A 21,865-nucleotide genomic window follows, 5' to 3' on the forward strand; every position below is an offset into this window, starting at 1 on the left:
AACCAATAATGGTAGGAAATCACAAAAGTATCATTCATGACTGAGTAAACAAACCCGTCAAGAGCCTTCATAACATCATCCCGAGTAGAAAAATTTATCCAGTCCGTTCGTCCTCTGGTTCTTCCTCCTCCGTTATAGTGTTGGTGCTGAAGCTCAAGATGAGTTCTTTTTTCACTTGGTGAAGCTCCCCGTCAGGTTTGCCGTCCACACTAAGAAGCTGGCCGATGGGACTTACGTCCGAGTCCTTGATATTAGTAAAGCTAAACGTCTTCGGCGATTTGACCAATGGTGTAAGCTCTTCACGCGCGTGTTCATCTTCTGTTGCCATTCTTTTGGCAATCTCGTTTCGTACCGCACGAGTCAAATCGGACTCAGTGTCGAGGCGTTCGGCAAGCCGGCGTTGTATTTCAGTAGAGATCTGATCCTCGGTCAACGGGGGTTCGCTTTGGGCGAGCTCTGCCTTCCACGATTCGATGTCCTCTTCTGCCTCGGAATTGAACCGAAGCCGCAAGCCTTGTGCAAGCATCTGCAAGTAATTCTTATAACGGCCGAGTTCAGCCTTGTACTCTGAAGCACGAGTGTCGAAGTTAGTGACTGCAAGCTTGTAATTGGAACAGCGCGCTTGTTTGCGCAAGCCAGCCATGAAACGTGCCTTAGTTTGGCTGAAAGTTGCGTAAACGTGCTTCAAATTGTTGTAATAGCGTAAGGTCAGCATAAACTGCTGCAGCATTCCATCGTGGCTGAAGGAATCCTGAACAACGTAGCTGCTGAGATAAACACCCTTTGGAATAGGCTCGTAGCGCAGAAGCCGCTTTGTGCGCTTGAAAGAATCGCCCATGGCCAAGAGGGCATCCACATCGTTCCAGCCGTACTCGATCGACGAGACACTTTCCTCCAACGCAGGAATGGCAGAAATCTTGGCTGCCCAAAAGTTGCATGTGTCGACAAACTCGGCCGCTACCTCTGATGTGCCGGCTTCAAAGATGAATTTCTTGGGCTGATGCTTGCTGACTTTAGGAAACGTCAAGGACCAAGCGAAGCGGCCGGAGCCAGCATCAGGCTTTTCATGGCGCGCAGCAGTGGCACACAAGTTGTAGTTGCCGACATTAGCAGCGTTCTTGAGCCAATTACCATCGCCCCGCTCTGACTCCTCCTCGTCTTCTTCGTCCGCGTCTGCATGCTTGTGCAATTTCTTCCTCCGTGCATGCTGCTTCTTCACCACTTTTGGGTCAAACAGGTAGAGCCGGAGTTCGCCCTTGGAAACCACAACAAAGTATTCTGTTGGGCGGCCCGAGAAAAGGCCACCTGTGCCCATGGGCGACTGCTGCTCGGAGGCGCGGAAGGATCGATTGAAGAAGGAAAAGAAACGGCCTGGCGCCGGGTTGACAGCCTGGACAACCGCCTGGTCTGCAGTGGTGCTCAGGTCTGCCAAGTCGTTGTGCAAAATGCGCAATCGAAGCAAGCCTTCTTTCAAGTACGGCGCACCTTGCAACTCAAGCTTCAAGTCGACTTGGTCCTGGTAATCGGCCGCATCAAAGTCGTCTGGGAGGAGCTTGTCGCCGCCTGGGGACGGCAAGTCCCAAAGAGGGAAATCTTCGGCGGAAACTGTGGACACAGAGTCGCCGGGCGCCGTTTCGGCGGTCACCATCAGCGTGCGCGAGGTGCGGCGCGATACAGTGCGCAGCGCGCCCAAATGGTCGAGCGAGCGGTAGTTGCGAAGCAGGCCGGCGGGCGTGGCCTCCGAGTGAAGCGCGCGCGTAAACCCAAACCGAGCACGTGGCGTGGACAGGGCGGACGCGCCTGACATCGCCGACGCCGTGCGCAGGACTGCAAGGGACGGGCGGCCAAAATCGTTGTCGCTGGAGCCACTGGGCGTAATGCTGGAGGCGTACTCGCCCAAAAGATGCGCATCCAAATTGGCGTGGTGGTTCGCATGCATGTGACTGGGCGCTTCGTGCACCGAGTAGGGCGGCAAGCCGTTGGGGTCTCGGGCGTCTGTGGAGGCGGTATCATGGGGTATGTTTGTAGTGTTTGCATTTGCGTTTGTGTTTGCGTTTGTGTTGTCTGTGTTATTTGTGTTGTTTGTGTTTGTGTTGTTTGTGTTTGTGTTGTTTGTGTTTGTATTGTTTGTGCTTGCACTCGTGTTGTTTGTGGTGCCTGTGTTTCCACTTGGGTCTGTGCTGGCGTGTCTCGCGCTGGTGTTGGCGCGGCGCGCTTCGTCGCCGTGTCTTTCAGGGCGGCCTTCGGGCCGGCTTTCGTGCGACATGATGGTCTCGGCCACCGAATAGCGCTTGTTGGTGCGGCGCGGGGTGTCGGCGCGCTTCAAGTAAAGTTCATGGCGCGCCAAGTCCTCGTAGTAGTGCTGAAGCTCGCGCTCGATGCGGATTTTCTGCCGCACCAGCAACGCGCGGGCGCCCTTTTTGCTCTGCTGGAACGTGGAAACGGTGTTGCGGATGTAGTCTGTCTGCGAAATCTTCAGCGTTTTCGCAAGCTCGCCATTGTGCAACGCCGTGTTCAACAAGATGAGACTGTACAAGACAATGTAGATCTGCTCAAAGTCGCCCGTGCTGAAAACATTGGACGGGTGCTGCTTAAGATACAGCTTGGTGAAGGCGGAAAGGATGCGGTCGATTTCCTGCGACTCGCCCTTCAAGTAGAGCTTCAGGCACAACATTCGCGTCAGCGCCAACAAGTTGGCGTCCCAGGTGAACATATCCATGTAGTGCTCGCGGATCACGGCGCTTTCGTTGTCCAGCGCCGCCAAAAACTGCGTGTACTCTTCTGGTTCAATCAGCACAAACTCTTCTCGAAACAACTTGGCTGCAATGTCTTTGTAGTCTGCTGGCGGAGGCAGGGGCGGGTCTTTGCTTGTGAGGGTTTCGTCGTCAGGGCGGATCTCCTCCATTTTGACTGGCGGCATCTCAAGCAAAAACAGAAACAAAAGTTGATCCGGTCTGGAGTAAGAGGGATCGAAGGAAAGAGAATAAAAAACAGGAGCAAAGGCGAACTTGGCGTTTCACCGGCAAATGAGAGATGAAGTGAGATGGAGATCTGAAAGCGATTTTATGATATTGTCACTGGGAACACCACGACAAGACTCTAGGAGGAAAAACTTAACCGGGGAAATCACGTGCGGGAAATATTAGCACAATCGGGGCAGCTCCAGACAATCGTGCTCGAGACAATCCGAACCTGGGAAACAATCAGGCGGCTCAGGCGACAATCAACAATTAGAACCACAGATAAACGGGGAGTGGAAAAAAGCGTCGCGTTAGCCGATTGCACACTAGACGAAAGGTCAGTCCTGCAGCCAGGCCTGCGCCGCGCCGCCCGCATGTGAGTTTGAGCCGTGCTCGCCTGCGTAAAATGCTCGGGTCGTCAGTATTTTTTAGCCTTGCGCCGGCAATTCCACATGGCGTTTGAGCCCGGCTGGCGCTGATAAGAGCCGCTGCACTAGACCGAACAAAAGGGCAAAGAACAATCAGAAGACATAGAAATGGACAGACATAGAGACAGAGACAAGTGAACTCAGTGGAGAGACAGATAGAAGACAAGCTGCAGACAGATAGAAAACAAGCTGCAGACAAACGAGAAATTAGTGGACACACAAATGAACTAGTGGACAGACAAATTAACTAGTGGACATAATAGGGACAAGTAGGTGGACAAATAGAGGCAAGTTGTGAACAAATAGACAGATACTTAACATTGGATGAGATAAGGACATTTGAACATCACTAACCGTAGTATTGCAGTCAGGTCAGACTGAACAGCGCGAACCACTGCGGGCGAAAAAAGGAAAGGGGAAGGCGCAGAAACCATGCAGAATATCCAACGGCCAAACAGAACCGGTCAACAATCAAGAAAATACTCCCAGCTGTGGCCAAAGAGCAAATTCTGCCGTCACAACAGCAAATTCTGCCGCCACAACAGCAAATTCTGCGGCCACAACAGCAATTACTGCGGCCACAACTACTGCGACCATACAGTCTAAAAAGTTACTCATAATAGGTTCATGCAGTCTACTGGCCCGCTTTGCCAGTAGCTTAATTTCAGGGACACTGGAAAGTTAAACTGGCGCGGTGGAAACAGCGTGTTGGAAATTCATGGGGCGTGCTATCTCAGCAAGTTAAGAATTTTAGCTTTGGCCAAAAGTAGCATGCTTCTGTGATCTAGTGAAACCTGATCTATGGTAATACATCCCAATGTGGTAACAGGCTAACATGATAGAGTAATCTATGGTCGATGCATGGAAAGGTTAAGACATTGCATTCTTTCCTTTTCTGGCAATTGGTGTTTTTGTTGTTGTTGTTGTTGTTGTTGTCTGCTGATATAAGCTTTAGTTTCATCTCGGAATTTCATTGACCGTGGCCGATCTGGCATTGCCGATACGAAGAGTCAAAACTCCTATTACAAGATCAACAGTCTTGGTTTTTCACTGGCCGGTGGCCATAAACTTTAGTCTACCTATGTTTTGCAAATTCCCAATGTACTTTTGTCCAATTTACTTGAACTTAGTCGCTTAACTTTAAAGTTGGAATGTCCGCCATATGGTGGGTATGGACAGTTGGCTCTTTTGGGATCAGTCATTTCCCGAAATGGCTTAGTCTTTTGTAAACCTCAGCTAGGTAAAGGTGTGCTTTTTTGTCATGCCTTTGAAATGGCATGTCTAGAACAGACCAGCCGAAAATCATTAATTTGCTTTCGCATAAGCTCTTCAAGTGGACTGGATAATGATACGGAGTCTCGACTGTCTCTTGAATACCCTTTATTGCACTGTCTTGCAGATCTCCTAATACTTCCTATGTTCAAAGAGCACGAGAAGGAATTGCGATCTTATCTTCAAGCTCAAAAACAAAATAGACGGTTCGGTTCGCCTACAAGATTGAACTTCAAGAAAGGCATTGATCGTTCTATCTTTCTGCACTTTATTCTTGCTGTTCGCATGCTTTAATAGTGGCCAGTGTTCGTGGTTTCAACTTTTTAGCACCCTATTTTTTTTCTACTGTCATAGTCAATTCATCATACTATCGTTTCATCTACCACTCTATCGTTTTTGCATTCTACCACTCTATCTTGTCGTTTCCATTCTTTTTTCCCCATTTTGTTTTCCTCCTGGCTTTCTTGGCCTGTCTAGAACCAGACTTGTCGCACGAGACTTCCTCCATATTGTCCTTTCCAACATCTAGTTCTTTATTTGCCCCCCAATACGTGGCTAGCAGTCATATCTGGCCAGCTTTTGCACCAATCCGGAAGTCTCCCCAACCACCAGAGACACAGTTAGACCGTGCTCCTGTTGGAATTTTCTCAAGGCCCAAGGAACCGACAAAGTTGCAACTACTTCAGTTGGTCGAGAACAGTCCTTCTCCAATCAACTGCCAACACAGGTGATTTTTCTATACCGCAGTCAAACACACGGTCAGTCATTTGAATATCCTCGGTGTGGGAAAACATTGACCGCTTTTTGTGAACTTATAGTGGATAACTGTTTAACCAAGCGGAACGGAAAAGGCGGATTCTTGCTTGTACTCAAGTTTCCTCAATATATGCTGGCTGCCGTTATTTCCCTGTCTCCAATCCCTATCGCAGTCTAGGTTTCACTTACAATTGTCCGTTCCTCACTTGTGCCCAAGCATACTTTGACTATCTCTTTTTGTGTTTGCCTTGGACACTTGATAAAGTTTAGCGCGCTTTCTTCTCTCGCTCCTTTAGTTGTGGCTGCAAACCCCCCTCCCTTCCATTACTTTTTGAGCTCTTCGCATATCTGCTGTTCATTTTACAACCAATGCGCGCTACCACTCTCGACCCGCAGGCGTCGCGTGTGCTCGCGCACCTCCAGGAACTTGTGGCGGACGGCGCGGCGCCGGACCCGCTGCTTGTCGACGACTACGCCGCGCATGTCTCTGCGCACCCAGACGCTGTGGTTTCGGGCCGCGTGCTCGACCTGCCCGTGCTCATTGCCCTTGCGCCGCTCCTAGCGCGCGTCTTGCACGCCCCGCCCGATGCCTGCTACGCCCGCCTTCTCTCGGCATTGCTTGCGCCGTTGCCTTTCGCAGACACCCTCAAGTTTTTCTCGCGCGACCACGTCGAGGCCGCTGCGCAACTGCCTCTGCACCCTGTCATGGCGCTCGCGGTGCACGTCGTTCGTGCCGCCTTGGAACGCCATGATACTGATGCGGAGGAGTTTGTGCGCACCCTGGACTTTTTGCCTATCGTGGTGCGCCGCGTGCTTGCTGAGCCTTTGTTGCCTGTCGCAGTAGTGGCTGATGTTGAGGCTGCTGTTCGCGTGCATGCAGCGTCACAGGATTTTACCTGGGAGCCTTGGCAATTTTTGTTAGAGCGCCCTAGTGCAGTGAACACGGACGCAGCAGTGGCGGCACGGTATGTAGGAATCATCGAGCCGCTTGCTGCTCGGAGCGATGTGGTTCCGCTTGCGGCTGTGGAGAAGCTTTGCGCATTCGATGTGGAGAAGTTTTTCGAAGACGAAATTCAAACAGAGGCAGCAAGTAAGACTGCCGTGGATGCTGAGGTGGTGGAGCTTGTCAAGTCATGCGAGGAAATACTCCCTCATGAAGATGAAACAGATGCAGTCGGTGACAAAATTGACAATCCCAGCAAGCCAACCGTACAAGGTTCGGAGGACGATGATTCCCATCTCGTTGATCCTCTACTTGCTCCAATTGTAATAGACTTCTACGCTCGTCTTGTGCGCCGCATACCCCTTTACGGCATTCGCCATCCAGTGGCTCGTTGTATGGTGCACTTAGCACATCGCCGTCAAGTGCGTTGTTACAACGCCGCTCTTGATCCTCCATTATCTGCACTTTTTTCATCTTTGTCGGCATGTGGATCCACTGTCCCAGTATCTCGCGCTTTCCTCAACCGTCTCCCCGCATTGGCAGACTTTGATTTTTCCGCCCATCACGATGTGCTTGCCTTTTGTTTGCTTGACTTGGCAGTTATTCCGGACAAAAATACGTACTTCAATGACCATTTTTCTGCATGGCACCTCGCGCGTGTTCCTTATCCACGCTTTCATTGCTTACTTCATCTCATAGACAATGTGGACTTTTTCGCCTTGTTTGCAAATGCGTGGCTTTCAGATGCCATTGTGGCCGCTCTTGCGCCTCCTCGTGTATACGAGCTTGTCGCACGCCTAGCATTATACGACCATTCGGCGTCTGTCATGCTTGAGAAGCTTCCGCTCGCTGTTGATACATACTTGGCACAACCTGACCGCTCGCTTGTCAATCCGGATTTGTGGAGCTTGAAGCGAGACGCATTACACCACCTATTATTCAATCGCAGCTTGGACTTGGGGGCCTGGCGCCAGCCCTTGACCGCTTCATATCTGGAAATGGTGAACGGACGTAAGGTGAGGGCGATAGATCCCCAGGTTGCTGTCGAGTCACGATTTGCTTGAGTCAACTGTGACTGTTTCGCTTCTCTTTTCGATCGAACATTAATCAATTCTTCCTCTCGTCAATTTCTGATTTTGCGCATGCATTGTAATTTATACACTCACTACAAAAGACAGCCAAGGAATAAAATGAAAGGGTGACAGTCAATTGAAACTGAATTGATACAAAGATCGCATCACTACAACAATTCCATACATAGTTCACTTACCGGATACGAACGTGAGCAACAACGTTTACATTCTATACTCTCTCAACCTTTCAGACATTTCCTAATACATGAATTTTTTATATGTGATTTAAATCATATTTTGTCCCTTAAGCGTATGTTCCTATCTATTCTACTTTTGAAGTACTGAGAAATTCGGCATTACACGGCCAGTGATTCCTTTTCCTTCTTTTTCTTCCTGTGCAACAATTTTGCACGCCGAGTTTTCTCTCTCTTTAGTTGCCTAGCCTCAATTTCTTTTTTCCTCCGGTCGTTGACGATCTTCAAAATGTAGCACAAGAGGATATTGGTCACGACAATCCAAGCAGCGAGAATACCATAGTTGCGGCCCAAAGTCCCTTTCCAAGTGTTGAAAAATACAACACGCAATGCTTCGTAAGCATTGAACATAGGCATTGCATATCCATAACGATAGAAACCGGGAGAAAGAACCAATGGGGCAAATGTGGGTGAAATATTGATGACAATATTAAAAATCATCCACGGGGCCAACAAGGCTTTAGAACCCCAGACCAAAATGCATGTGACACCGGCTTCGTTGAGTCCTCCACTGGCACTGATGAACAAGAACATAGTCATCCATAGAACGAGGAAACCGCTGTGGCCGTACGCTGGGGTGACAGGCACCTGGAATGCCAACGTCATGAGGCCATAAACTAGACTGAGTACCAAATGGTTGATTTGAGAGAAGAGCACACGATACCACAAGTAGTGGCGGAAGCGAAGTTGTGTGCTGATAGATGTATGCAAGTCGTTTGAGAAATTGAATTGGTGGAATGAGAAAATCTGGGCGTATACCAAACCCAACTCCGAGGGGCCAAGCACTGCTGCTGACCGCGAGGGCCGCTCATCAACCAAATTGAAATTCGGAAGAGGTATAGGTATGCTTTGAGCTATGGTTTTCAAAAGCGCCTGTCGCTCCTTCTCGGTGAGGTAGTATTGTATTAAGCTAGAATAAGCTTTTCCCGCCTCGAACTGGAGCCACTGTGAGCCCATCGAGTGCAAGTTTTTCGTCACGTATTGCGCTAAGGCCAGGTAGTGCCGTCCTGACTCGTACACTGCCAGTATAAGATACTGCGGTTGTGCAGTGGTGTTCTTGGCTAGCATGTCATACACTGTCTGGGTTGCCGTGGCGTTGACATAAAGTGCAGCCCAATACTTTTGGTGATGCACGTAGTGAATCGTCCTGCCCAAAATAGTGGTATTGGTCCGCTCAGCTTCGATGCGGAGAGCCGTCAAATTTGCTTTCTCAAAACGGCCATACTGCTTCAGACCCTCCAAAAGATTCTGGAGTGCTGGGCCCAAAACCGCATCTGCCCGTGTCCCGTTTGTCAACACAAAGCTCTCGTCCTCTATAACCACAAGCATCGGCATGTTGCGCACACGGTTTTCACGCTTGTATAAGGCACCCCAGTAGATGGATAACAAGCCAAGAAAGACCGTGAGAAGCGTGATGTTGACCCGCACAAGACGGAGCACTAAAGGCCATGCGTCTTTGCGAATATCGAACGTTGGCTCTTCCTCGGCCTCTTTTTGCTTTTTCCAGTCTGTCGTCGGGGTTTTCACACCGCCCGTCACCATTTCCTGAGCACCCGCTTCACCTGCGTTTGCATGGCCTGAGAGAGGGTCCTCGTCAGAGAGAATGTCGGGAGACACAGCGTCTTCTAGCCCGACTAGAGAATCGGCAGTGGAGTAGTTCGAGTGTGAGTCCGAATGCCCAATTTCCTCTTTCCCTTGTGTCGGAGACTGGTTGGTACTATCGCTCATGTTTCCTTCTGAGTCACTGGAGAATGTTCCCTTCCATTTGTTGTGTGTGGAGATAAGTGCATATGCATCCTGCTTGTCCTGCACGTGCCCCCATCAACTGACTTAAACACAAGCGGGGTCATGAGACCAGCATTAACTAATATTCCCACACATGTCCATCCGGAGACTGTCCACGGCACAAACGGGCGGCTCGCGGCCGAAGCCAGATTCTTCCAATAATCAAGATATGGCTAGTGCATCCAACTCCACCGGTTCTGCTCCCCGCCCTGCAGAAGAAATGTTATCGGGTGCAGATAGAGTTTCGCTAGAATCAACATCGTCGCTCGACCTGACGCCTTCCACGCCCGACTCGATGGGGTCGCTTCTGACTGACGACCTCACGTTGCGGTCTTTGCGGGTCGATGGCATTGCGGAAGAAGATTTCATCGGTGCACGGATTCTCACTCGGTCCTTGACCAACCTGTCCTTGACGGGCAATGGCCCAACACAAGGTGGAGAGCAGCCTCCGCTCCAGCGACGCCGAAGCACGGTGACGTCGACGATCCAAAACATCACGCGTAAGTTTGGCTACTGGGACAGCGAGTTCCATGCACAGCGTATCACCATCATTGTGACCATGCTCACCAACTATGTCTTCTTGATTGTAGGGTTCCTTATAGCCTTGTGCATCTACTGGGGCGCATACTATGACCGAAGCTCCCGCTATAAGAACGTGCACTTTGGCGTGATGATTGCCGATGACGGCCTAGTAGGAGAAATGACCAGTCGCTTCTTCGCCTTGCCCGCACTTAAAGCGGCCGGCGACTTCCATGTGTGGAACGCTTCATCGATCCAAGCAACGGCAAGCAAGCTTGGAATGTCGGCGTACGACTTCATGCGCCACGAGGTGCACCGAGAGAAGTACCGTGCGGCTTATTTTGTGAGGCCTAACGCTACAACAGAACTTGCAGTTGCTCTCAACTCTCTCAACACTTCGTTCAATCCTGCCAATGATTTGCTCATGGCTTACTATGAGACCGGCAGTGACTATAATGGGGTCAACAACTATTTCTCATCCATGGTGCAACTGGTGGTGGCTTCCCATGCCTCTTTCATGGAGCAGGTGCCATGGGCTGCAGCTGTGTTGCAGATGGTGAATACATCCCATGCCGAGACCATTTTGGATCGTGCACCAGAACTCCTCACAAGCTTGCCTCAGTTCAGAATAGTCGATGGCATTCCAGTGATACCCCAGGTCATTCAGGCACCTTTGCAAGTTGGTTTGATTTACTTGTGTATCTTCACTTTTTTCCAGTTTGTGTTCTCGGCCCCAATCCACATGTACATGTCGACCAAACTTAAGGGACTTCGTTATGTCGCTTACCGTATCACCGCTGCTCAGCTCGCTTATATCGGTCTCGGTTTTGCATATGTTTTGTTGAACACTGCGTTCCAGGTGAGTTTCACCAAAGCCTTTGGAAACCTGGGTTTCTTGGTTATCTGGGCTTTTGCCTATTTAACAATGTCCTCCATTGGATCGCTTATTGAGATGATGGTCTTGGTTTGCATTGCTACTAAGCCCGCAATGATTGGCCTAGTCCTCTTGCTTGTTGCTGTGACCAATTTGGCTCCGACTATATCCCCAATTGTTCTTTGTCCAACTTTCTATCGTTATGGATATGCGTTGCCCGTCTTCAACTCCTATCAGTTGATGATGGTTGCTTTCTTTGACGCATATAAAGGCCATATGGGCAGAAACATCGGTATCCTTGTGGCATGGATCATTATTACGAACTCAGGAATGCCGTTTGTCATGGGCTGGACCGCCAAGAAGATGGCACAGAAAGCCGCTGCGGCTAAAGAGAAAACGTCTTAGTGTCAGAGTTCGGTTTTCATATAGGATTAGCATTCGTTTTTTATATTATAGACAGTTCACCCATGCGCTACCGCAAATGCATGTTCTCTGAAACACCATTGTCCAAAGACTGATTGTTTTAGGGGTTCCAAACACCAATGGATCTGCTATTAGAGAAACCGCACGGCACCGAGTGCATTTACGGATCTTGTTGTTCGACACATACCCTTGGCCCATCGTAGATACCCCACCGGAGCGCAACGTCGACGGTGCTCGAATGATGATCTTTCGGAGAGCATCAACTACTTCGTTTTCCGAATATTGAAGCCGCACCTGTGTAGGCATGAATTGCTCATTTGGCGATGACTCCGTAAAGACACGGTTCGATCTGCCAACACCAGCGTCTATCCAGTCAGTGTTATAGAAGAACAATTCAGATAGCTTTGAATCGCGACTGATGATAGCATAGTGATGGTCTGTCATCGTGATAGCCACTGATATAAGTGGACTAGGGATTTTCCCAATGCAAAACAATTGATGTTCTAATTGAAGCGGAGATATGTTTTCTGCAGCAGCACGTGCTGCCAAGTCTTTAGACGTTGAAGTATCACAGTCTCTTAAGAAGTTCTCAAATACATTTAAGTTCAATGGCAGAGACCCGCAAGTGCCAAAAAATCGCATAAGTGCTTCTTGCATAGGTGTGAAGAGCTTATTAGCTTCTGTTAAATCTTTGTGGATCTTCTTCAAGATTTCATGAGTTTTGGCAATGGAAGATATTGCGTACATGAGGAATAAACGAGGTACTTTACTCATAATAAGAGGTAACGTTACCGAATTGTGCACAGTGACTGAACTATTGTCGGGATTATCCTTCGATAGACTGATTTGTAAAAGCTCTTGATTCAAATAGACAATCAAATCAATAAGCCACTTGACACTTCCGACCAACAGCACAATACTTTCTGCACGAACAGTGGAATCCTCTAAACTGTCGTTTGCTGGTTTCTTTCTCGAGATTTGTCTGTAAATACTGGATAGAGAGAACATGATGGCGAAGCTGGTAGAGCGTAGGTTGAGAACTATCCAAGCCACATCACGTATAGTGCTGTTGGATGAGTGGAGCTCGCCAAGCGCCAACTGTAATGAGAGAAGCTTTTGTAGTGCCGGATTCAGCAAAAGCTTGTCAACGGACTCCTTGCTATAGCTGTTCAAATGAAAGGAAATGGACTTGTGTGCCTCCACTACTGTGCGCTCAATGAGGTCATCGTTGTGGGTACCACGCAGCACTTCCGCTGTAGCCAATGCAACCACGTCATCCGAGCAGCTGTTTGTGTAACACGCATGGGCGTGCGCGTGGGCGATGGCCACGGCTGTCGTTTCGGTGGGAATCGCCTCCGAGTTTGGCGCAGGCTGAAAGAGCGAAAAGCTCACTGTGTCAGCACCTGGTGGTAAATGTACAAGCGCAGCCATGTTGGGAGATAGAGCGACATTACCTGTCACACAAGGTACGCGATAGCCACAATCAAGAGCAGAGGCAACTGAGGATGGTGGTTCGAATGGGGATAGTTGTGCACCCACGTCTATGCGAACAAGCGGCGCATTCCATTCACGGAGCATGTACACGGCGCCGTCACTGCGGAAAAATAACACAAGCAGATCGTCCAAGCAAGGAGTAATCTGGTTGATTTTGCCAGGCACGCGCAAGACATCGAAGAGCACCAATTCAGGAAACTGCATTTTCGAGTCAGAAAAGATACCGTTCAATTCAGGGCCCAAGGAATGGAGTGGGTCAATGTGACGCAAGCGGTAGCGGTGTATGGCAGATGATGTAGCAGCTGAGGAGTTGACGGCATGGTATGTCACCAACACGTCGGGCCCTATGATGTCGATCAGCTTGATCTCGGAGGAAACAATTTCGGAGTCGGAGGCCAGGGTGGTCATGTTCGGCCCATTGTCGGTGGTAGTGGTGTTTTGCAAGAACTGAGCTTCGCTTTGGGCGATTTGGTTCTCATTTCCGGCATCGTGGTTTCGTTTAAGTTCTTGGCCGCTTTGGCCATGTTCTGTGTCGCCGCCCATGGCGCCCGCCGGCACGCGGATTTCTTGCACCAACGTGCACGAGAGGCGCGGCAGCGTTTGCATGTTTAAGGGCGTGTGGTGGTGCGGGTCGGAGCGCTGACGCGCCGCCAGCTCGACCAAGTAGCCCCAGTCGACTGCGAGCACAAATACACTCACGCGGCGCGTCAAGGCGTCGTACGCCGCCACCACAATTCGGCGGTCGCAGAACCCAATGGAGGCGTGCGAAAAGTGCACGCCGCCACCCAACGACACCGAAAGCTTGTGGTACTCCACCTTGTGCTCGCCCTGGTAATACAAGGTGAAGAGGCCATTCTGGCGGAGCGCCACACACGCCTGTTTCGACGCAATCGGGTGTGCGGGGTGTGTGGGCCCGTGCTGGCCCACGTCGTAGGAATATTCGCCCGCGGCGCTGCGCGCGGCTGCTTTTGGCCGCATCTGCGCCTTGTCGACGCCGAGCCAGCGGAACGCCACGCACCGGCCGGGCGTCCTGTCGCGGAAAATCATTTCCGTGTGGTTGTACAGCGTGAGCTCGTACGAGGGCGTGTCGGTGGCTTTTGCAGCCGCGTCGCCTGGCTTGCTGGCGGCAGCGCCTCCGGCCGCCGCAGTCTTGGCGCTGCCGTTCGAGTGCGGGCCGTTTGCAGCCACCGCGCCATTGGCGCCCGCAGCCCCTTTCACCCCGTCCCCTTTTTCGCCATTAGCCGCGCCTCCGTTTGCCGCGGCGGTGTTTGTAGCCGCCCCGTTGGAACTGTTGCCGCCATTTTCCTCCAGCAAAAGCCCCACGCCAGCAAGCAAGACGTAGAAATGGCCGTTCTCGTCGAAAACCGCCAAGTCCGTCAGAAGATTGCTCCACAGCACTAGTTCCACCAGCGGCATCGCACTATCATCCAGCGGTTTCACACAGAGCCGTTGCAGCAGCGCAAGTTGCCAGCGGCGGCCATTGGTGTTTTCCAAGTACGTGAGGGCCAAGTTGTGGGCCGGGCCACGCAGCACATAGCACACAAAGCCGTTTTTGGACCAGGAAACGGCGCCAGCGGACATTGGTGGAAAGAAGTAGGTGGTTGGTGATGTTCCGCGCACGTGAGCACATACTCCAAGAAAGGCCTGATCCGTGGTGTCTGGGTGCGGGAGAAGCAACGGAGATTGATCACTGAAACTATACAGATGGAAATAATTTGCATGTGTATACGTAGCATTTGTTCTGAACCAACATCTTGCTTTCTTTCTTTACATCTCTTTTTTTTCTTTTTTTTCATTGAATCATGTGGGCTTCATTACATGGTTTTTCTACAAGGGTTCAGTTATACAAGGGTTCAGTTCATACACCGGAAAACGGCGCGAATGTATAGACTACATCTGACTCTGCTTTGGCCCTAAACGAGACGTATTGTGTTTACGATACCAGAGGAACATGGATAACGTAAGTAAATCGTAGAATCTTCAGTCCATCGAGTAATGGAAGGAATCGCAGTCTTTGGACTAATTCATGAACCAATCCGTTTTGTTTTGGCTCAATTGAAATACAGACATGTGAGAAGGGAAATAGTCGAGTTAAAGAAGTTGATCATGGCCATGTTTGTTAACAAGCAAAAGTGGAAAAAAAGTTTGTGTGGTTTTTTTACAGTATTGCAGTGGTAGACGCTGTTTCCCGGTCTTTCTGAGAGATGAACCTTATATCAGCATTTTAGTGGTGGCACTTTAGTAAAATTCTGTTGTCAAAGAAAATTGGAGGACGGGTTGTTTCGTTTTTATTGCTGCATTACTACCTGAGAGTCTGTACGTTTGGATGTTGTTTTGCACTTTGATTTCTGACGTCAAAATTTGTCCCTTTTTCCCAAGTTTCATCTTCATCAGTTACTACAGAGTACGAAAGAGCTGAAGTTCTGGAGATATTCAAGCTTAACATCATTCGATTATGTCCTTCTTTTATTTTTCACCAGAGCTACTTTAAGATCGAAATTCAGAGTCACTGGATTGCCAATTTTTTTCAGAAACTTAGAGCAAGAAAACAAGCCGCATATTTCACTGGCCGACAGGTTGTTGGTTTATTGTTTAAAGGAACAGATGCGGATTCTTCTTCACTAGGTTAGACGTGTCACTGAATTAGAATTTAATAAGTTGAGAGACGATGTTATAAAATGTTCTCTCTGGAGTTCAATTAGTGAATGAATAAGATTGGAAAACGTAAATTTACTGAACATATCTGCTTTGGACATAAAAAACACTATGAATTTCCATGTTGTTGTCGACATATTGTTCTGCATTGGGTTTGGCCCTTTCACTTTTGAGCTTGATGGTTACAGTTATCTCGCCAGAATTCACTTTTCAAACTTCCGTTTTCATTTTTCTTCTCTTTTGAATAGGGATGGATTGATAAGTGAAATTATTACAAGATGTTCCCGGAACCCAAAATCTCACTTATCAAAATTTCCAACCCAATGTCCCTACTAATGATGTTCAAGCTCCTCCTCTGGAGCCTTCAGTAATATCACATCGGCATTAAGAATAATGTTGTATCACAACAAACATAGCTGCTGCAAAAACGAAAATTCCCACGACTATAATAAACAACTTAGTTTCTCTCGTCTCTCTCCTCCGATTGTAGTCAGGGACATCTGAAAGAATCAACTGCTCCCCATTTTGGATGAATGTAGAAAGTTTTTCGCTGTTATCTCCGACTACCAACACAGTGTTCCCTGCAATAGACGCATAAAATTTCCCTCGAAAGTCATCCACAAGCTCTTCAAACGCCAATCTGCCAGCCTCTATCACAGTCACATTTTTGTCAAAGAAGTACCGAACAGGGCGGTCAGGAAACTTTTCTTGATTATTCCAGATCTTAAATACCACATCAACAGCCATGCGCGAATCTTCCCATTGAGCGGAAGACTTTGAGCTTTCATTAACTTCTTGCAACTCCAAAAGTGTATCCAGAGATTCTCTTGCAGACATGGTGCCAAGAAAAATAGGGAAGACTGATAAGATTTGAGAGCAATTTGACGCGATGTCTATGCACGCCGATTTACCTCTCATTACCAGATATATTCCAAGTCAGCTATAACCGACTTTGGCTTCGGGATTGTCGTTATTGGATTTTGGACTACGATCACTCAAATTGGAGGTATATAAAATCAACTTTCATCCCCATATATCAATTTTAACTAAACCTGTCAGGTTCTCTATATGAAGCGTCGAGTGAAAACTCATCTCTATTACCCTTTGGGGACGCTTAACAGCATACCTTACATATACAAATAGACTAGTCATCTCTTATAGAAAACTGGGGAACTGATAGGACTTATACTGAAATTATTACAAGATGTTCCCAGAACCCAAAATCTTACTTATCAAAATTTCCAACCCAATGTCCCTATTAATGATGTTCAAGCTCCTCCTCTAGAGGCTTCAGTAATATCACATCGGCATTAAGAATAATGTTGTATCACAACAGCGATAGCTGCTCCTAAAACGAGAATTCCGACGAGTGTGAGAATAAACGACTTAATTTCTCTCGCCTCTTTCCTCCGATTGTAGTTAATTGAATCTGAAAGAATCAACTTCTCCCCATTTTGGATGATTGTAGAAAGTTTTTCGTTGTCATCTGCGACTGCAATTGCATTATTCCCTTCTTCAATAGACGGATAAATTGTCCCTCGAAAGTTATCCACATATGCTTCAAACGCCAACTTACCCGCTTCTATCACAGTCACATTTTTGTCGAAGAAGAACCGAACAGGACGAATAGGAAATTTATCTGGATTATCCCATATCTTAAACACCACATCTACTCTCATACGCAAATCTTCCAGTTCATCCGAAGGCTTTGAGCTTTCATTCACTTTATGCAACTCCGAAAGTGTATCCAGAGATTCTCTTGCAGACATGGTGCCAAGAAAAATACAGATTGACAGATAAGATCTGAGAATAATTCGACGTGATGTCTATGCACACCGTTTTACCTCTCATTACCAGATATATTCCATGTCGGCTATAATCGACTTTGGCTTCGGGATTGCCGTTGGATTTTGGACAGATCAATCGAATTGGACTTAGGTATAAGATCATCTTTTTCTCTTGAATCCAATGCCCATATATCAATTTTAACTAAACCTGTCAGGTTCTCTATATGAAGCGTCGAGTGAAAAATCATCTCTATTACCCTTTGGGACGCTTACCAGCATGCCTTACATATACAAATAGACCAGTTGTCTCGAATAGAAAACTGGGGAACTGATAGGACTTATACTGAAATTATTACAAGATGTTCCCAGAACCCAAAATCTTACTTATCAAAATTTCCAACCCAATGTCCCTATTAATGATGTTCAAGCTCCTCCTCTAGAACCTTCAGTAGTTTCACATCGGCACTAAAAAAAATGCATCACAACATAGAATGCTGCCACTGAAACTGAAATTCCGACGACTGTGAGAATAATCAACTTAATTTCTCTCGTCTCTCTCCTCCGATTGTAGTCAGGGACATCTGAAAGAATCAACTTCTCCCCATTTTGGATGAATGTAGAAAGCTTTTCGCTGTTATCTCCGACTACCAACGTAGTTTTCTCTCCTTCAATAGACGCAAATGCTTTCCCTCGAAAGTTATCCACAAGCTCTTCAAACGCCAACGTGCTAGCTTCTATCACAGTTATATTTTTGTCAAAGAAGTACCGAACAGGACGGTCAGGAAACTTTTCTTGATTCTTCCAGATCTTAAATACCACATCAACAGCCATGCGCGAATCTTCCCATTGAGCGGAAGACTTTGAGCTTTCATTAACTTCTTGCAACTCCAAAAGTGTATCCAGAGATTCTCTTGCAGACATGGTGCCAGGAAAAATAGGGATTGACAGATAAGATCTGAGAGCAATTTGACGTGATGCATATGCACGCCGATTTATCTTACTAGTATTTTTGAAGTCAGCGATTACCGACTGTTCTTTCGGGATGTTCTATCCGACTTTGGATTCGATTTAGTGTATAAGATCACTCTTATTCTCTAGGATGGGTTCTTTAGGATTATCCCCATCCGTTCTAAGTAGAGGTTACTTATCAGAATATCCAATCCAAATGTTTCTACAGAGGATGCTCACTCAAGCTCCTTAAGAGACTCCTTGGATTGGTCTCTGATCTGGTGGAAAGGGTGTAATTAAAGTTAATATGTTAGCGAACTCATTAGCAGGAAACTACATGAGAATAACGTCCGTCATAACGTTGGCCAAAAAAAAAAGTCTTCAGGCCATCAATCTTGTTATAAATTCTAAAAGTCTCGTCTATAATGTGATAGAATATCATCTCTATTATATCAGCATTCACTTGCTGAAATCTTTTGTTGGCTGATGCAATGAGGACACATCTTTGGGATGGACAGGCGAGAAAAAGAAGTTGGAGCATGTCCATTGACTGTGATGGTAAAATGAATGTACGAACTTACCTCTTCGTTGCATGGGTGTACAACTTGCAACCTGAATCGATAAGTGATGTTGAATGTCATCGGTTTTTCCCAAAAGACTCATTCCAAAATTATCATTGGAAACCAAGAGTGATGCTCTAAATACAAACCAACTTAAGCTCATCTACTCATACCATTCTTTTTCCTATCTAGCGATTTTGAGAGCGAAGTCTAGCAGTGGTTTTCAAAATCCCAGAAGATTAGAGAAAAAATCTAGCCGCATATTTTACTGGCGGACGGGAAGTTTGTTTCGTGTCTCCTTCTTAAATAGTTTTACTGTGTCATTGATACGGTATTGTACAAGGCTCTCTCGACATTATCTGTTCAATTAGTCAACGCAGATACTTTCATTATTTATCGACCATGTCGTCTTTAATGTACCATCATTTAATGTACAAGAATATTGTATCTTTTCAAGTTGGTACGAAAAGCCTACTTCTTCGATCGCTGTCCCAGTGTCAGGTCAAAATGTCATCACGCAAATATAGTGAATATAACTGCAATTAGACCTGCTATTCCAAACATTACACCTAGAACCTTGAGGATTCGGTTGCTACTTCTTAGTAAATAATCATGGACATCTGAAAGAAGCAACCTCTCTCCCTCATGGACGACACTGCTGATTTTCTCATCCTTATCACCAACCGCCCACACTTCGTCGTTCCCTTTTGCGATGAACATGTAAAACTCGTCTGGAACCTTTCCTACACATTTCTGGAAAGCCGTCCTGCTAGCCTCTTCTACCGATGCATTCTTGTCAAAGACAAACCGGACGCGATGTAGGGGATGATTCTCGTAATTGAACCATAACCTAAACTCCACTTCGAGAGTCATACGTTCGTCTTCAGAGTGAGAAGGTAGATTCGGGCTCGCGTGTACCTCTTCTAATTCCAAAAGGGCTTCCAGAGATTCTCTCCGGGACATGATTTAAGAGGTCTAAGATGGAGTGGTGATGGTATCAGTGCATAACTGGTTCCCTGCACTCTATTTATACACTCTTTACCTTAACCAACTGACCATTTGATTTAGTCCGCGACATTAAATCAAACTAGACGATTATTAAACAAACGGTAAAATAGTCACAATTACAAGGTCCAAATTGATTTTGTGTATTTTAAGGATTTGTACAGAAGAGCCCGGATTGCATTAAAAACTACATTCTTCTATTGTTTAAGTTTACTCTCGTTTTCTGGCCCTAACGCATTTGGCTCATTTAGTTCATCGAATTACACTTGGCTCATCTGATCGAATTTGCCTTTTACTCAGGTCGATTAGTCTTTTCGCTAATTTTGACAAGCTTTATACAGCAAGACATCTTTTCGTCCAGACGAAAAGGGACGAAAAGAACATCTATGTTAATGTGAAGCTGGTCTTCGGTAGGACTCGTCGCCATCTACTTCAATAATACCCTCTAATCTCTGAAACGTTTTTTAATCCTATACGCCTGGATTCTCCTCATATATGCAACTAAAGATCGCCTGGAACAGGGTACTGGGCAGCCCAGGCCTTGACTTCCTCGTCCAAAGCCTTGACTTCGGCACTTTCATCTGCCAACTTCTTGAAGCTGGCCAACAATTCCTTGGCCACGGCTCCTTCTTCCTTTTCCTTTAAGGAAATGGCAATCTCCACGGCTCTTTGGAAGTACTCAGCCACCTTGGCGAATTCTTCTGGGCCAAAACCACGTGTGGTCATGGCTGGAGTGCCCACTCTCAAACCACTTGGGAACAAAGCAGACTTGTCACCAGGAACGGTGTTTTTGTTGGCGGCGATGTTGGCTCTTTCCAAAACGGCCTCCACACGAGCACCGTCGATTTTCTTGGAGCGCAAGTCCACAAGAATCAAGTGGGTGTCGGTGCCGTCGGAAACAAGATCGAAGCCCTTGCTCTTCAAAGCCTCAGCAAAAGCCTTGGCGTTGTCCACCACTTCCTGCTGGTACTGCTTGTACTCGGGATAGCTACATTGCTTCAAGGCCACGGCCAAAGCAGAAATGGTGTGGTTGTGAGGACCACCTTGGTGCGCAGGGAAAACAGAAAAGTTGATTTTGCGCTCCAAGTCGTACGGAATCTCCTTGCCCTTCTTGGTGACCTTTCTGATGCCCTTTCTGAAGAAGATCATGGCACCACGGGGGCCACGCAACGACTTGTGGGTGGTGGTGGTGACAATGTCCGAGTATGGGAATGGCGAAGGTGTGACACCGGCAGAAACCAAGCCGGAAATGTGTGCCATGTCGGACAAAAGGTAGGCACCAACCTTGTCGGCAATGGCACGCATTCTCTTGTAGTCAATGACTCTGGAGTAGGCCGAGGCACCGGCAACAATGACCTTTGGTCTGAACAAAACGGCATTCTTCTCCAATGTGTCGTAGTCAATCAAACCAGTCGACTCGTCCAAGCGGTATGGCATGGTCTGGAAGTACTTGGAGATGTACGAGATCTTGGCCGAAGGAGTCTGGTAACCGTGAGACAAGTGTCCTCCATGAGGCAAGTCCAAGCCCATGATACGGTCGCCCACTTCCAAAACGGCAGAGTAGGCGTACAAGTTGGCTGGAGCTCCAGACAAAGGCTGGACATTGACTCCCCATTCTTCTGGAGACAAATCAAACGCCTCCAAAGCTCTCTGTCTGCACAATGACTCAGCTTTGTCGATGATCTCATTACCACCATAGTATCTCTCGCCTGGGTATCCCTCGGAGTACTTGTTTTGCATTTCCGAGCCCAACAAGTCCATGACGGCCTTGGAGGTGAAATTCTCCGATGGGATCAACGTGATGGAGTTTCTCTGTCTGTCCTTCTCCTGCTGCAAGATCAGGGCCATTTCCGGGTCCACTTCCTGAACAGGCTTTGAGATGAGAGCTTGTGCTTTGGCAGAAAGGGCATAGCTTCTGGCAAAGGGCTTAGAAGGCACGTGCTTCAATGCACGGACAGAACGGGAAAGCATTTTTGTGTTCTTGGTAAAGATGTCTTTGGAAAGTGGAGTTGGAGCCATGGTTTTTTTCGCACCCGACTGAGATGCCGAGGGCCCGGAAATGTGTGTCACGTGCTCGTGTCGTACTTGGTGCATCTTATTCCGAGGGCAGTGTGTCCCAGTCGCGAGGC

General features: G+C 47.7%; 10 protein-coding genes across 10 annotated transcripts; 2 read left to right on the plus strand and 8 right to left on the minus strand. All coding sequences in view use genetic code 12, as the record gives it.

Annotated features, from left to right (window-relative positions):
- Positions 1–94: 94 nt before the first annotated feature.
- On the minus strand, positions 95–2,920 carry FOB63_004852 (Arf family guanine nucleotide exchange factor; the record flags this gene model as incomplete). Its single annotated transcript, XM_002617494.1, has 1 exon — positions 95–2,920. One exon carries the CDS (start codon positions 2,918–2,920, stop codon positions 95–97), a length of 2,826 nt encoding a protein of 941 aa, XP_002617540.1.
- Positions 2,921–5,785: 2,865 nt separating this feature from the next.
- HSM3 (Hsm3p) lies at positions 5,786–7,423 on the plus strand (the record flags this gene model as incomplete). Its single annotated transcript, XM_002617493.1, has 1 exon — positions 5,786–7,423. One exon carries the CDS (start codon positions 5,786–5,788, stop codon positions 7,421–7,423), a length of 1,638 nt encoding a protein of 545 aa, XP_002617539.1.
- A 365-nt stretch (positions 7,424–7,788) lies between these two features.
- SNG4 (Sng4p) lies at positions 7,789–9,476 on the minus strand (the record flags this gene model as incomplete). The annotated part of the gene is made up of 2 exons (XM_002617492.2): positions 7,789–9,372; positions 9,432–9,476. The coding sequence occupies 2 exons, from the start codon at positions 9,474–9,476 to the stop codon at positions 7,789–7,791; spliced, it is 1,629 nt and encodes a 542-aa protein (XP_002617538.2).
- Positions 9,477–9,565: 89 nt separating this feature from the next.
- SNG3 (Sng3p) lies at positions 9,566–11,269 on the plus strand (the record flags this gene model as incomplete). Its single annotated transcript, XM_002617491.1, has 1 exon — positions 9,566–11,269. One exon carries the CDS (start codon positions 9,566–9,568, stop codon positions 11,267–11,269), a length of 1,704 nt encoding a protein of 567 aa, XP_002617537.1.
- A 45-nt stretch (positions 11,270–11,314) lies between these two features.
- MED16 (Med16p) lies at positions 11,315–14,362 on the minus strand (the record flags this gene model as incomplete). The annotated part of the gene is made up of 1 exon (XM_002617490.1): positions 11,315–14,362. One exon carries the CDS (start codon positions 14,360–14,362, stop codon positions 11,315–11,317), a length of 3,048 nt encoding a protein of 1,015 aa, XP_002617536.1.
- A 1,458-nt stretch (positions 14,363–15,820) lies between these two features.
- Positions 15,821–16,273, minus strand: FOB63_004857 (uncharacterized protein; the record flags this gene model as incomplete). Its single annotated transcript, XM_002617489.2, has 1 exon — positions 15,821–16,273. One exon carries the CDS (start codon positions 16,271–16,273, stop codon positions 15,821–15,823), a length of 453 nt encoding a protein of 150 aa, XP_002617535.1.
- Positions 16,274–16,746: 473 nt separating this feature from the next.
- Positions 16,747–17,205, minus strand: FOB63_004858 (uncharacterized protein; the record flags this gene model as incomplete). Its single annotated transcript, XM_066102437.1, has 1 exon — positions 16,747–17,205. One exon carries the CDS (start codon positions 17,203–17,205, stop codon positions 16,747–16,749), a length of 459 nt encoding a protein of 152 aa, XP_065958203.1.
- A 483-nt stretch (positions 17,206–17,688) lies between these two features.
- Positions 17,689–18,144, minus strand: FOB63_004859 (uncharacterized protein; the record flags this gene model as incomplete). Its single annotated transcript, XM_066102438.1, has 1 exon — positions 17,689–18,144. The coding sequence occupies one exon, from the start codon at positions 18,142–18,144 to the stop codon at positions 17,689–17,691; it is 456 nt and encodes a 151-aa protein (XP_065958204.1).
- Positions 18,145–19,244: 1,100 nt separating this feature from the next.
- Positions 19,245–19,694, minus strand: FOB63_004860 (uncharacterized protein; the record flags this gene model as incomplete). Its single annotated transcript, XM_066102439.1, has 1 exon — positions 19,245–19,694. The coding sequence occupies one exon, from the start codon at positions 19,692–19,694 to the stop codon at positions 19,245–19,247; it is 450 nt and encodes a 149-aa protein (XP_065958205.1).
- Positions 19,695–20,237: 543 nt separating this feature from the next.
- Positions 20,238–21,755, minus strand: SHM1 (glycine hydroxymethyltransferase; the record flags this gene model as incomplete). The annotated part of the gene is made up of 1 exon (XM_002617488.2): positions 20,238–21,755. The coding sequence occupies one exon, from the start codon at positions 21,753–21,755 to the stop codon at positions 20,238–20,240; it is 1,518 nt and encodes a 505-aa protein (XP_002617534.2).
- Positions 21,756–21,865: the final 110 nt, after the last annotated feature.

This window comes from Clavispora lusitaniae (assembly GCF_014636115.1).
Source record: "Clavispora lusitaniae strain FDAARGOS_655 chromosome Unknown tig00002663_pilon, whole genome shotgun sequence".
Lineage (NCBI taxonomy): Eukaryota > Fungi > Ascomycota > Pichiomycetes > Serinales > Metschnikowiaceae > Clavispora > Clavispora lusitaniae.